This window comes from Heptranchias perlo, chromosome 23 (assembly GCF_035084215.1).
Source record: "Heptranchias perlo isolate sHepPer1 chromosome 23, sHepPer1.hap1, whole genome shotgun sequence".
Lineage (NCBI taxonomy): Eukaryota > Metazoa > Chordata > Chondrichthyes > Hexanchiformes > Hexanchidae > Heptranchias > Heptranchias perlo.
In genome coordinates this window covers 41,655,769-41,670,473 of record NC_090347.1, presented here as the reverse complement: position 1 = coordinate 41,670,473, position 14,705 = coordinate 41,655,769, and the positions used below count along the sequence as shown (strand labels likewise).

General features: G+C 46.9%; 1 protein-coding gene across 3 annotated transcripts in view; it reads left to right on the top strand.

Annotated features, from left to right (window-relative positions):
* The first annotated feature begins 5,234 nt into the window (after positions 1 to 5,234).
* The window catches only part of LOC137341269 (fas-binding factor 1 homolog), a 127,783-nt gene continuing 118,312 nt past the window's right edge, over positions 5,235 to 14,705 (top strand). For 2 of the 3 annotated variants that reach the window (XM_068004375.1, XM_068004373.1), the window contains exons 1-2: positions 5,570 to 5,657; positions 9,129 to 9,285. In XM_068004375.1, the coding sequence (XP_067860476.1) occupies positions 9,283 to 9,285 (3 nt within the window). In that variant the 5' untranslated portion in view covers positions 5,570 to 5,657; positions 9,129 to 9,282. Of the gene's footprint in view, positions 5,452 to 5,569; positions 5,658 to 9,128; positions 9,286 to 14,705 lie in introns of those variants that run through there. The other variant, XM_068004374.1, reaches the window with a different exon arrangement.

Below are 14,705 nucleotides of genomic sequence, written 5' to 3'. Positions count from 1 at the left end.
GCTTTAAAGTTTTTGAACCCATTGCCGGCATGAACAGTTTGTTTGCATCGATTTTATCAACTGCCCTTCACAATTTTGAAAACATCTTATTAGGGTCACCTCAAAATCTGCTTTATATAAATAAGCAAATTTTTTTTTAAATGGACATTCAGTTTCTCCATAGTGAGGACACTCTGCAAGCACTTGATGGAGTTGGGAAGTTGTTAGAAGAGAATATAAACAGTACTTTATCCCTGTTTGTAAATGTTGTGCGCCACGTATAAAAATGTACTCCCATGAATCAGTAATCAATATACCCAAGTACAAAATATTGTGCTGCAGACTGTGGAAAGGAAACAGTGCGGACATTTTAACTGCTTTGTCACGTCACAAGGAAACTACTGTGACATCATAAATAAAGAGACATTTCGGAGATTCCAAGTACTTTATGCCCTTGATGCTACATGGTACATGGACGTTTCACTATGGTAAAGGCGCTATATAAACGCAAGCTGTTGTTGTAGTTGTAGTAGTAGTAGTAGTATTGGGGGACTTGGTCAACATTCATCCCTCAATCAACATCACTGAAACAGATTATCTGGTCATTTATCTCATTGCTGTTTGTGGGATCTTGCTCTGTGCAAATTGGCTGCCACGTTTCCTACGTCACAACAGTGACTACACTTCAAAAAGTACTTCATTGGTTACAAAGTGCTTTGGGACGTCCTGAGGTTGTGAAATGCGCTTCTTTCTTTCTTAAAAAGTAACTGTGATCTCATTGGGTCTATTAACGGGAGGTTCTCATTATACACTACAATATTTAAATTAGCCTGTTCCCTGGTTGGTTCCATGTCGTATTGTTCTAGGAAATTGTCTCAAATACATTCCATGAACTCGTTCTCCGGACTGCCTTTGCGAATTTGGTTTGTCCAGTCTATATGAAAATTAAAGTCCCCCACGATTATTGCATTACCTTTAATGGGATCTTGCTGTGTGCAATATCTATGCCACGTTTCCCTACACTTCATAGCATTCACTGACTGTGAATCGATTTGAGATATTTCCGAGAGATGTGATAAGGTGACAGATAAGTGCGCATCTTTCTCTTTATTGGTTTTCATAAAACACTACACAGGTCATATCATCAGTTTACTCTATATGTGCATCAGTGAGTACAGTTGAGGGATACTCAAATGTAAACACATATATTCGTCCCTCATCCCCCTCCCCCCCGCCCCCAAGGCCTTGCTGCACTCTGCATCGTACCCTCAGATCAGACTGTGCTACTGGACTCCACCGCAACCTGTCACAACAGCACTGTCTGAAACAGCACTCGATTATTTTTTCTTGATTGCAACAGGAAATGAAGAACTTGAATTTATATAGCACCTTATCACATCCCAAAGCTCTTTACAACCAATGGATTACTTTTAAAGTGCAGCCACTGTTATTATGTAAGCAAATGTAGAAGCCAATTTGCACACAGCAAGCTCTCACTAACAGCAAATGAGATAATGGGCATGATTTTAGCCTGGAAAAATGGGTGGGTTGGAGACGGCACGGGCAGTAACAATTGCAAAAATCTAAAACCCATTCCCAACCCGCTTATTTCCAGTTTTCACGAGGGTGGGATGAGGGGCAGGCAAACAACCCGCTCTCAGGAGGCGAGTCGGGCATTAAAAGCTTTTAAGGAGGCTGCGGGCCTCCATTTTCAAAGCTTTTTTGATTTTAGCCCATGGGGGCTGGGATTCCCGGGCCTTCTACTTAACGCCATGTGAAGAGGAGGTGAGAAGGCCAGAAACTGCAGGTAAGTGCCTTTATAGCATTTGTGGACCCAGAGGAGCAGGAGTGTTTCTCCCAGGCTCAACAAGCTTACCTGCAGCGGCTCCCCCCCCCCCATGATCTCTGACCCCACAATGGCCCCCGACCCCGATGACTGACCCCCCCACCCAATCGCTGATTGACAGCCCCCCCCAATGACCTCCGACCCCCCGCTCATCTGACACTTACCTGATCGTGTCCTCTTCCTGGCTCTTCTCCCGTCTGACTGAGAGCCAGCCTGTCAATCAGGCCGGCCTGTCGGGTGGGAAACCGGCAAAAAAAGACGATGTCCTTACGTCAAAATTGTAAGGGCATCTGAGAAACCTATACTTCTGGGTCGTTGAGGGAGGAATGTTGGCCAGGATACCGGGAGAACACCCTGCTCTTCTTCGAATAGAGCCATGGAATATTTTAGATTTACCTGAACAGGTAAATAAATAGCACTTCCAAAAACGCAGCATTCCCACAGTACTGCAATAAAGTATCAGCCCAGATTATATACTCAAAGCCACAGTGGAACCCAAACCAACAACCTTCTGATTTGGAGGCAAGAGTACTACCAACTGAGCCAAGCTAGCACTTTTAAGGAGGAAGCTGTAGCCCAGTGGTGATCTGGTATGATTTTTTTTTAGGTCTCCATCTTGTTTTGACAAGACTTGCATTCTACAAAATATTACCACATTGGCATAACGTCCAGAGCTTGAATTGTATTTGTGAATGAATGCACCTTTTTTTGGCAAGTTTTGTTATCCACTTTTCAAGTACAGGAATTGCTGGTCAGCCATCCTGATTCAAAACCAAAGAGCTGGCACAGGCGAGATTGGCCCAAAGTGGAAAGGGCATTCATAGAATCATACAGCACAGAAGGAGGCCATTCAGATCATCGTGCCTGTGCCATCTCTTTGAAAGAGCTATCCAATTTGTCCCACTCCCCCACTTCCCCCATGGCCCTGTAAATTTCTCCTTTTAAGCATATGTCAAATTCCGTTTTGAAAGTTACTATTGAATCTGCATCCATCACCCTTTCGAGCAGTGCATTCCAGATCATAATTCACTGCATAAAAAAAATTCTCCTCATCTCTCTGGTTCTTTTGCCAATTATCTTAAATCTGTGCCCTCTGGTTACCCACCCACCAATGGAAACGTTTTCTCCATTTTGGAATGGGACTAAGTGGCTAGCTCTTTCTGAGAGCTGGCATAGGTGTGATGGGTCACCTTCTGTGCTGTAAAGTTCTACGGTTCTACAAAGCACGAAATCCAAGTGTCCCACCCGCCCATACCCATTGGGATCAGAACTGGTCTGTGGCAGATCAGTTACACACACTGATCTCCTGGTAAGACTGCTGCAAGCAGATTCCTTAACCAGAGGGTGGTGGGTCTGGCTTGGAGTTGAGTTAGCCAGAGCCAAGTCTTTGGGAAACGGTGCGGGTAACTCTGTAACCCACCTGGCAACGATCAGGTTACACATTCCAGAGAACCTGGGTGAGCAGTCTCCTCCCACATCCTGTGGGTGGCATTACAAAGAATGTCCTACTGCCATTACCAGTGACACTACAGAGAGCAACAAAAGGACTACAACCCCCACAATGCCTTCACCTTCGATAACCAGTTCTTTACCCAAACACACGGAACAGCCATGGGGACCAAATTCACACCCCAATACGCCAACATTTTCATGCACAAGTTCGAGCAGGACTTCTTCACTGCACAAGACCTCCAACCAACACTATACACCAGATACATCGACGACATTTTCTTTCTATGGACCCACGGCAAGGAATCACTAAAGAGACTACACGATAACATCAACAAGTTCCATCCCACCATCAAGCTCACCATGGACTACTCCTCAGAATCAGTTTCTTTCTTGGACACACGAATCTCCATCAAAGACGGGCACCTCAGCACCTCACTCTACCGCAAGCCCACGGACAACCTCATGATGCTCCACTTTTCCAGCTTCCACCCTAACCACGTCAAAGAGGCCATCCCCTATGGACAGGCCCTGCGAATACACAGGGTCTGCTCAGACGAGGAGGAACGCGATGGACACCTACAGACGCTGAAAGACGCCCTAGTAAGAACGGGATATGACGCTCGACTCATCGATCGACAGTTCCGACGGGCCACAGCAAAAAATCGCATAGACCTCCTCAGGAGACTAACACGGGACGCAACCAACAGAGTACCCTTTGTCGTCCAGTACTTCCCCGGAGCGGAGAAACTACGCCATGTTCTCCGCAGCCTTCAACATGTCATCAATGAGGACAAACACCTCGCTATGGCCATCCCCACACCTCCACTACTCGCCTTTAAACAGCCACCCAACCTCAAACAGACCATCGTTCGCAGCAAACTACCTAGCTTTCAAGAGAACAGCGTCCACGACGCCACACAACCCTGCCACGGTAACCTCTGCAAGACATGCCAGATCATCGACACAGATACCACCATCACACGAGATGACACCACCCACCAGGTGCATGGTTCATATTCCTGTGACTCGGCCAACGTTGTCTACCTCATACGTTGCAGGAAAGGATGCCCCAGAGCATGGTACATTGGCGAGACCATGCAGACGCTGCGACAACGGATGAACGGACACCGCGCAACAATCGCCAAACAAGAGGGTTCCCTCCCAGTCGGGGAACACTTCAGCAGTCATGGACATTCATCCACCGACCTTCGGGTAAGCGTACTCCAAGGCGGCCTTCGAGACACACGACAACGCAAAATCGTCGAGCAGAAATTGATAGCCAAGTTCCGCACCCATGAGGACGGCCTCAACCGGGATCTTGGGTTCATGTCACGCTACACGTTACCCCACCAGCGAACAAATGTTATCTGTTTTTAATATAATGGGTCATTTGCTGGCTCTCTCTGCCTTCCGGATGTTTCTGCCTCTCTCTGTGTTTTTTTTTCTCTGTTTTTTTTCCCTGTTTGTTTTTTTGTTGAATGTGTATTCGGGGGTTCTGCAGGTGACACCTCTCTGTCTGAACACGGTGATTGCCTTGGCAACGGGCAGTTGCAGGGGCAGTCTGTAAACACCATGTATTGTTCAATATGTATAAATGCGTAGGCTTCAAGGAGATCCTGAAACATTTGCCTGAGGAAGGAGAAAATCTCCGAAAGCTTGTGAATTTAAAATAAAATTGCTGGACTATAACTTGGTGTTGTAAAATTGTTTACAATTGTCAACCCCAGTCCATCACCGGCATCTCCACACAATGCTTAGTGACAGACCAGCTCCGCGCATGCGGATATGGACGTACTCCAGAGCGGTGCGTCCTGGGAAATGTACAGGCACCTTTGTTTTTAAGCCGATTTATCCGAGTTCACGGCGCCATCATCGCTCGCTGTTGGAATTTCATTTTTTTTGTTTCGTATTTAGCATAAAATTCTGCTGGTGTAACACAGGCTGTTTTAGGGACAGGACCTTCCAGCGTGACAACGTCTCCATGGTAACGCGGCCAGGTTGGCCGGGACAACTGCCAGACTCTCGCATTAACTCACCGTGACTTCAAGCTGAGGAGTTTCTGGTTGCCAGTCGAGTCGAGTTGGGAGGCACTGACCCGAGGAGGCACTGACCCGGGGAGGCACTGGAGCGGGGAGGCACTGACCCGAGGAGGCACTGACCCGGGGAGGATCCGGGTCCGTTTACATGTTTTAAACTGGTCAACCCCGAACGTCTGCGGTAGCGCATGCGCACGGCGTGATTTTTGGGCGCGGTCAAGGTTCAGCGAGTGCCCCGGATGTGGTAGTGTTGTCAAGGGGCGGTTAGTGACGGAGCGACGCCGGCGGAGAGTGGGCCCCTGAGGATGATCGGCGGGAGAGGAAAGCACTCATTCTGGGTTAAGGTGTGACACAAGGCGGCTTTGGTGTTTAATAATCCACCAGTGCTGCCTGGTAACCTGGGGCCTCAGAGAACGAAAGAACTTGCATTTATACAGCTCCTTTCACGACCTCAGGACGTCCCAAAGCGCTTTACAGCCAATGAAATACTTTTGAAGTGTAATCACTGTTATAATGTAGGAAATGCGGCAGCCAATTTTTCCACAGCAAGATCCCCCAAACAGCAACGTGATAATGACCAGATAATCTGTTGTAGTGTTGTTGGGTGAGGGATGACTATTGGCCCAGACACCGGGGAGACCTCTCCTGCTCCTCTTCCCATGGGAATCTTTTATATCCACCTGAGAGGATAGTCGGGGTCTCGGTTTAACGTCTCATCCGAAGGACGGCGCCTCCGACAGTGCAGCACTCCCTCAGTACTGCACTGGAGTGCAGATCATGGGCTCCAATCTCTGGAGTGGGACTTGAACCCACGACCTTCTGACTCAGAGGCGAGAGTACGACCATTGAGCCTCGGCTGTCACCCAACGTGACTGTCGGAGCTAAGGCTCGTAAAAAAATGTGCTGGTGGGCTGTGGAACAGCAGATCTGAGGCTGAATTTATACCGACACTTTCTGGTTGCTATAGAGCAGTTTTGGATGCCCATCAAGAAGAAGAGCATCTTTCAAATCCTCAAAGCGCTTCACAAGCAACGAATTACATTTGGAGTATGGTCATTGTTATGTAGGCAAACGCAGCAGCCAGTTTGTGCACAAGCAAGGGCCCACAAACGTGAATATGAACAGATTAGAGAGAAACATAAGGGCAGAGATCTAAGTTAACTTCTTTTTCCAGAGCTACTGCTGACTTTTTTTGCGTGTGACATAAGCCAGTATCAAAATACCAGCCTATTCCCTGTGCTCGGATATTGGTTGACGATGTGACTTGCTGTATGTTTTAGAAGCCCAAGATATATTTAATACTGAGGAGGACTGCGATAAAATACAGGAGAACATTAATTAACTTGTAGAATGGGCGTGTATTTGGCAAATGAATTTCAATATAGGGAAGTGTGAGGTGGTACATTTTGGTAGGAATAATAAGGAGGCCACATACACCTTGGAAAATAGTCTAATGGGGTAGAGGAGCAGAGGGATTTAGGGGTGCAGATGTACAAATCACCAAAAGTAGCAATGCAGGTTAATAAGACCACAAAAAAAGGCAAATCAAGCTCTAGGGTTAATTTCTGGAGGGGTAGAATTGAAAAGCAGAGAAGTTATGCTAAACTTTTACAGAACCTTGGTTAGACCACATTTGGAGTACTGCAAACTGTTCTGGTCTCCACACTATAAAAAGGATATAGAGGCACTGGAGAAGGTGCAAAAAAGATTTACTAGGATGATACCAGAAATGAGAGGTTATACCTATCAGGAAAGATTGAATAGGCTGGGGCTCTTTTCTCTGGAAAAGAGAAGACTGAGGGGTGACCTGATAGAGATCTTTAAGATTATGAAAGGGTTTGATAGGGTAGACATAGGGAAGATGTTTCCACTTGTGGGGGAGACCAGAACTAGTGGCCGTAAATATAAGATATTCAGGAGAAACTTCTTCATCCAGAGAGTGGTAAGAATGTGGAACTCGCTACCACAAGTTGAGGTGACTAGCCGACTAACATAGATGCATTTAAGGAAAAGCTAGATAATCACATGAGGGAGAAGGGAGTAGAAGGATATATTGATAGGGTTAGATGAAGAAGGGTGGGAGGAGGCTCACATGGAGCATAAAGACCGGCATGGACCTGTTGGCCGAATGGCCTGTTTCTGTGCTGTACATTCTTTGTAAGATGAAGTTATAAGTGTCAGCTTGGCTCAGTGGTATCAATCTCACCATGGAGTCAGAGCGTCATTAATTCAAGCTGCTCTCCGGGACTCGAATACATAACCTAGGCTGACAATTCAGTACAGTGCTGAAGGAGTGCTGCATTGCCAGAGATGCCATCTTTCAGTTGAGATGTAAAACTCAGGTCCATTCTGCCTGTTTAACTGAATGTTAAAGATCCCACGGTAGTATTTGAGGGAGATCAGATAGTTCTCCCAGTGTCCTGGCCATCATTTGGCCCTAAGCCATCATCAACAAAAAACAGATTAATTGGTCATTCATCTCATTTGCTGCTTGTGAGACCTTGCTATGTGCAAATTGGCTGCTGCGTTTATCCATAGGACAATAGTGACTACTCTTCAAAAGGTCATTGTCAGTTAAAGCTGTACCTAAAATATGTCATTGTATCTCTTCCTTGTGATGTTGATATTGCTTTGATATAGTGTCTTATCATGTTGAAACATCTCAGAGTACTTCAAACAATTAATTATTTCTGAAGTGCAGTGTTAGAGAGACAATCACAGCAGCCATTCTTAGCAGCAGGAATGTCCCACAGCAGCGAGATGGATTTGATTGAAAATTATCACCAGTATGCAACCAGGGGAAAAAAAATGCAACTCAATCACTCTGTGGCTGATCTCCTCGCGCTGCAATATCCTTGTCACATTTCTGAGCGTTTGGTATAGAATGATGAGGCACCACCACTGAGCTTCACTCCCAAGACCCCAGCCCCTACATGGTAAATGCGATGAGTAGCCAGGGTAGGGGGAGCTAGGAGCTTGCGACCTAGTGACAGAGCATCAGAAATGTGACAAATCTAGCAGCCGCATGATGTTGCATTCTTTTTTAAACTCATCATTTTAAGGACGGTATGGTGAACTTTTATAAAATACTGGTTCGGCCACAACTGGAGTATTGTGTCCAATTCTGGGCACTGCACTTTAGGAAGGATGTGAAGGCCTTAGAGAGGGTGCAGAAAAGATTTACTAGAATAGTTTCAGGGATGAGGGACTTCGGTTACTTGGATTGACTGGAGAAGCTGGGATTGTTCTCCTTGGAACAGAGAAGGTTGAGAGGAGATTTGATAGAGGTATTCAAAATCATGAAGGGTCTAGACAGAGTAGATAGAGAGAAACTGTTCCCATTGGCAGAAGGATGAAGAACCAGAGGGCACAGATTTAAGGTAATTGGCAGAAGAACCAAAGGTGATATGAGGAAATCTTTTTTACGCAGCGATTGGTTAGGATCTGGAATGCACTGCCCGAGGGGGTGGTGGAGGCAGATTCAATCATGGCTTTCAAAAGGGAACTGGATAAGTACTTGAAGGAAAAAATTTTTCAGGGCTAAGGGGAAAGGACGGGGGAGTGGGACTCGCTGGATTGCTCTTGCAGAGAGCTGGCACGGGCTCAATGGGCCGAATGGCCTCCGGTGCTGTAACCGTTCTATGATTCTATTCTATAAAAAACAATTGCATGTGTTTCACAGACAAATGTTTGAAAATATGGCCATCGTAGAGCCTTGGCCTTTGTAACTATTACCAAAGTAACTCAACATTCCCCAGATAGCTACTGTTTTATACTGGTTGAAACTGTACCTTACTTCCTCCTTTTCCTTTCAGTCTTCTTCTTTAAAGAGATGAGTGGCTGATCTCCCGTGACCTAATGCAATACAAAACTTAGATTCCGGCCAAGATTGGTGCATATTTCAAATCGTACTCACAGGCAGAGATGCTGATTGTGCTTACTGCAGCCTGGCTGTGAAAGAGACCGGAGATGGTAAGTGGGGGAGCTGTCCTTTGTGTCGATTATTCCATCAGGGTTGAAACACCATGGCAGTCCCTTAGTATACATTCCTGGAACTTTAATTTTAGATTTTTTTTTGCATTATTTTTTGCCCATCAAAAATTCTGGGAAATATAAGTCCTTTAGGTATGCACGGCTTGGTCAGGTATAGCACGGCTTATATAGAGAATAAAGCTCCCATTACGCTGTCCCGCCAAGCACTCCAGGGTACAACATTAGTTAGTTGCCTTTACACTGTTCCATCAGGTCTGCAGGGTCAAGGTACAGATCTGGCCTGGACGAAAGGAATGTCTCATCAGTACCCAAGTAAAGGCCATCAAGCCTACTGAAGCATATCCCCCTGATTGATAACTCTGCCATTATAGCACCTAGCTACATTTAAACACCACTAATACTTTGTGTCCACTGCCCTGCCCGGCAGTTATTCCAAACATTTAGCACTTTTTAGTAAAGAAGTTCTACAACAGTGACAACTTGTATTTATGCAGCACCTTTAACTTAGTAAAACATCCCAACCCGCTTCACAGGAGTGTAATCAACCAAAAATTGACACTGAGCCACGTAAGGAGATATTAAGACAGGTGACCAAAAGCTTGGTCAATGAGGTAGGTTTTAAAGAGTGTCTTAAAGGAGGAGAGAGAGGTAGAGAGGCGGAGGGGTTTAGGGAGGGAATTCCAGAGATGAAGGCAGAGCCGCCAATGGTGGGGCGAAAGAAATCGGGGATGCACAAGAGGCCAGAGTTGGAGGGACGCAGAGTTCTTTGAAGCTTGTTCTTCCTAATATGTCAGTTTTAAATGTACTTTTAACTTATTTTAAACTTCTGCCCTTGGCCCCTACTCCCCTGACTTACTTTGCGGTAATGTTGTGGGTTTATCTTATCACCGCCATTTAATATTTTATATATCTCAACGAGGTCCCTCCTTTAACCACCTTATTTCCAGATTGTATAACTTGTGCTTGTCTAATCTTTCCTCTTAAGTCTTCCCCATGACACGGGATCAATTTTGCTGTTCTCCTGTACACCCTCTCCCTTGCATTCATATGTGGTGACCAGAATTGAATGCAGTACTCCAGGTGTTGTGTGCCCAGTGTACAATAAAGCTGCAACGTAACCTCTGCAGACCTGTACAGTCCTGTCCTGGCTGCATGCCCTGGCAGCATATACCTATCAGGTCCCCTTCTAAGTCTCTGTGTACTAATTCAATTCCAATGATTGTGCGCTTATGATGCAGTTTTTTGACCCACATATATGCAATACTTTACATCCATTAGTGTTAATTTCCTTTGCCATTTGTCTGTCCAGTTGATAAATAATTTAAATCCTTCTAAAAAAAATCTTTTACTGGATTCTCTGCCGTTACTGTTCTCCATATTTTGCTGCTGTCAGTTTCTTCTCATATCAAATTATAATGGACCTAAGTTTAATATTTTTGGACCAGTCTCAACTTGGGTCCTTGTGGCTGTCATTCTGCAGGATGGTAGAGCAATTAATTAGCAGTCTTGCTCAGAGAGGCCACAAGGACACCTGGGGCTCTATTTTAGCACCCACGATCGGGTGCGTTCCTGGCGGGGGGGCTCCGAAAATCAGGGAATCCCGGAGCAGGTCGGGAGCCCGGCTCCAACCCGCCCACTTCCGGGTTCCCCACAGACGCGCCGCCCCCGCATGTGGGACTCCCGCAGGCAATTAGAGCCGGCGGGGTGCCACTTAAGAGTATTTGCCTTGCTATTTCAGGTCATTATCAGACCTGATTAAGGGAATATTTCAGGAGGGGTGGGATTTTAGAAACAACTGGGACTGTTTCCCATACTGGGGGAAACACTCCCAGTTGTAATGGACGTGTTGCAGCTATCAGCCTGTGGCAGCTGCAAAGATCCATTTGACAGGTGGCGGGGGAGACCCTCACTCATTGCAGGAGGCCACTTGGGACAAAGTTTGGCCTCCACCACCCTCCTGACAATCAAATTCACCAACTTGCACACTTACCCCGGGGTCCAGAGACATGTACCTACCTTGCGGACCCCCTCAGATGTACATCTTCCGGATGGGGGCCGCTGTAGCTGCAGTCATGAACCCCTTGGAGTGCGAACAGCCTCGCCGGCCAAGCCATCCACCTCTGACACGTGGAGCTCCACAACACAGTGCTGTGACACATCCACCTGTACAGCAGGAGAGTGGGCAACCGCAGAGAGAGATGCGTGGCAGAGGGCACTACCCTCGCCACAGGTAGTGAGACCGAGGCTCAGCTTCCTGGACCTCTCTGAGCAGCAGTGCACACGGAGGCTCAGAGTCACTCGACATGTAGTCATGGACATCTGCAGCCTCCTTCATGCCGAGCTGCTCCTGGCTGGCCCGAGCAGCATCTTCTTACCTGTCGCTGTCAAAGTCACCACTGCCCTCAACAACTTCTCCTCTGCATCCTTCCAGGATGCCACCGGGGACATCGCCGACGTCTCTCAGTCGTCTGCACAAAAGAGCCCTGCAAATACACCTACACCCACTTTGCAGTGACACAATGGGTGGCATCAGGTGTGGGTCTTCATTGTGATCCTCAGGAAAGGGCATTATTGCACAAACCAGACAAGATTCGCAAAGACGTGGCAGTAGTGGTGCCAATATAATATGTGATGTGAGTTGATCAGAAATTAAATAGCAGTAAAAACCATGACAAACCCTCAAACACCCTTGTGCATCCCCTTCATGCTCACGACACGTTTGCCTTATGCTGCCTACTGCACATATGTGATGCATGCCCTGTGGCTGCAGCACAGGTAGTGGCAGGTTGAGTGAGGCTGACCATGAAAGAGATGCATGAGAGGGTGAGTATGAGATAGAGCCATGAGATTGTATGAGGATTGGGTTGAGTGGTAGTGGCGGGATGAGTACTGGCGAGGTGAGTAAGTGCAGGTAAGATGAGGATGAGGTTTGAGTGGGTGTGAAGGGTGATGTGACAGAGCAGTGTTGGCAGTGCAGAAGGAGATGTGGGGTGGGGGCGGTGATGTGGCAGACGGAGTGTAGGGGAATGAGTAAGTGTACTCACTTTGGCTGACCTACTTAGGGCATTGCAGCGCCTCCTGCACTGTATGCAGGTGGACGATATGTTGGTGGTGCAGGTGACCTCCTCTGCCACCTTGAGCCAGGCCTTCCTGGTGGCAGAGGCAGGCCACTTCCTCCCGCCCGCCGGGGGGAAGATCTTGGTCCTCCCTCTCCTCCTCACCCCATTTAATGATACCTGGAGTGAGGCATCATTAAACCTGGGAGCAGCCTTTCCCCTGGGCTGCTCCATGCTGTACTTTTTCCTATTTCTTGCAGCATCAGTCAGTGGAAGACTGCCCCTTTAAATAGGGCTCCTCCAGCTGACAGACCTCACTGTGCATGCGCAGTCCGCCCGACGTGCAGATCAGCAGCGGGGAACCCGGAAGAACAGGTAAGTGGATCCAATTAGGCTGCGATCGCGCGCGGGACAGACTGATTTTACCGGGCGCGTTACCCACGTGCCCAATAGCCCCCCCACCGCGAACCCGCAGCCCTGGCAATATCGAGCCCCGGTGTGCAAAATGGAAATGTCCGTAGTTTAATAGGAACTGGTCTTAGGGGTTTGGTGATTGGGCATATTGTTGGGATAGAGTGGAGGCACCTTTTCACTGCAGCTGTCTTCTGCTGTAGATGATCTGGGGTACTTCATAGGAACAGGAGTAGGCCATTTAGTCCCTCGAACCTGTTCCGCCATTCAATGAGATCATGGCTGATCCGTGACCTAACTCCATATACCTGCCTAAGCCCCGTATCCTTTAATACCTTTGGTTAACAAAAATCTATCAATCTCAGATTTAGAATGAACAATTGAGCTAGCATCAACTGCCGTATGCAGAAGAGAGTTCCAAACTTCTACCACCCTTTGTGTGTTGAAGTGTTCCCTAACTTCACTCCTGAAAGTCCTGGCTCTAATTTTTAGGCTTTGTCCGCTAGTTCTAGACTCCCCAGTGGAAATAGTTTCTCTCTATCTACCCTATCTACCCAGTCGTGACCAATATCCTTGCTGGGAGGTTTGCTAGTGCTGTTGGGGAGGGTTTAAACTAGCTTGGCAGGGAGGTGCAAACCTGAGTGTAGATTCAGATGGGAGAGAAGCAGAGCTGGAAATGGAAGGCAGAAAATTAGTAAGTGAGTTTGAAAGGCAGAGGATACAAAAGTTAGAAAATAAACAACAAAGGAGTTTGGCAGTGCATAAAGGTATATACATCAATGCAAGGAGTGTACTGAACAAGAAAGATGAGCTGAGGGCACAAAAACATGGCATAAAGAGGGGCAGGAATGGCAGCTCAACATTCCTGGTTACAGGGTTTTCAGGCAGGATAGAGAGGGGGATAAAAAAGGAGGGGGTGGCAATTTTGGTTAAAGAAACAATTACAGCTCTGAGGAGGGATGATATGTTCGAAGGATCATCAAATGAGGCCAGATGGGTTGAGCTAAGGAACAAAAAAGGGGCAGTCACAATACTGGGAGTGTACTATAGACCCCCAAACAGTCAGAGGGAGATAGAAGAGCAAATATGTAGGCAAATCTCTGAGAAGTGCAAAAACAATAGGGCAGTAATAGTGGGGGATTTCAACTATCCTAATATTCATAGAATCATAGAATCATAGAAGTTACAACATGGAAACAGGCCCTTCGGCCCAACATGTCCATGTCGCCCAGTTTATACCACTAAGCTAGTCCCAATTGCCTGCACTTGGCCCATATCCCTCGATACCCATCTTCCCCATGTAACTGTCCAAATGCTTTTTAAAAGACAAAATTGTACCCGCCTCTACTACTGCCTCTGGCAGCTCGTTCCAGACACTCACCACCCTTTGAGTGAAAAAATTGCCCCTCTGGATCCTTTTGTATCTCTCCCCTCTCACCTTAAATCTGTGCCCCCTCGTTATAGACTCCCCTACCTTTGGGAAAAGATTTTGACTATCGACCTTATCTATGCCCCTCATTATTTTATAGACTTCTATAAGATCACCCCTTAACCTCCTACTCTCCAGGGAATAAAGTCCCAGTCTGTCTAACCTCTCCCTGTAAGTCAAACCATCAAGTCCCGGTAGCATCCTAGTAAATCTTTTCTGCACTCTTTCTAGTTTAATAATATCCTTTCTATAATAGGGTGACCAGAACTGTACACAGTACTCCAAGTGTGGCCTCACCAATGCCCTGTACAACTTCAACAAGACATCCCAACTCCTGCATTCAATGTTCTGACCAATGAAACCAAGCATGCTGAATGCCTTCTTCACCACCCTATCCACCTGTGACTCCACTTTCAAGGAGCTATGAATCTGTACTCCTAGATCTCTTTGTTCTATAACTCTCCCCAACGCCCTACCATTAACGGAGTAGGTCCTGGCCCGAT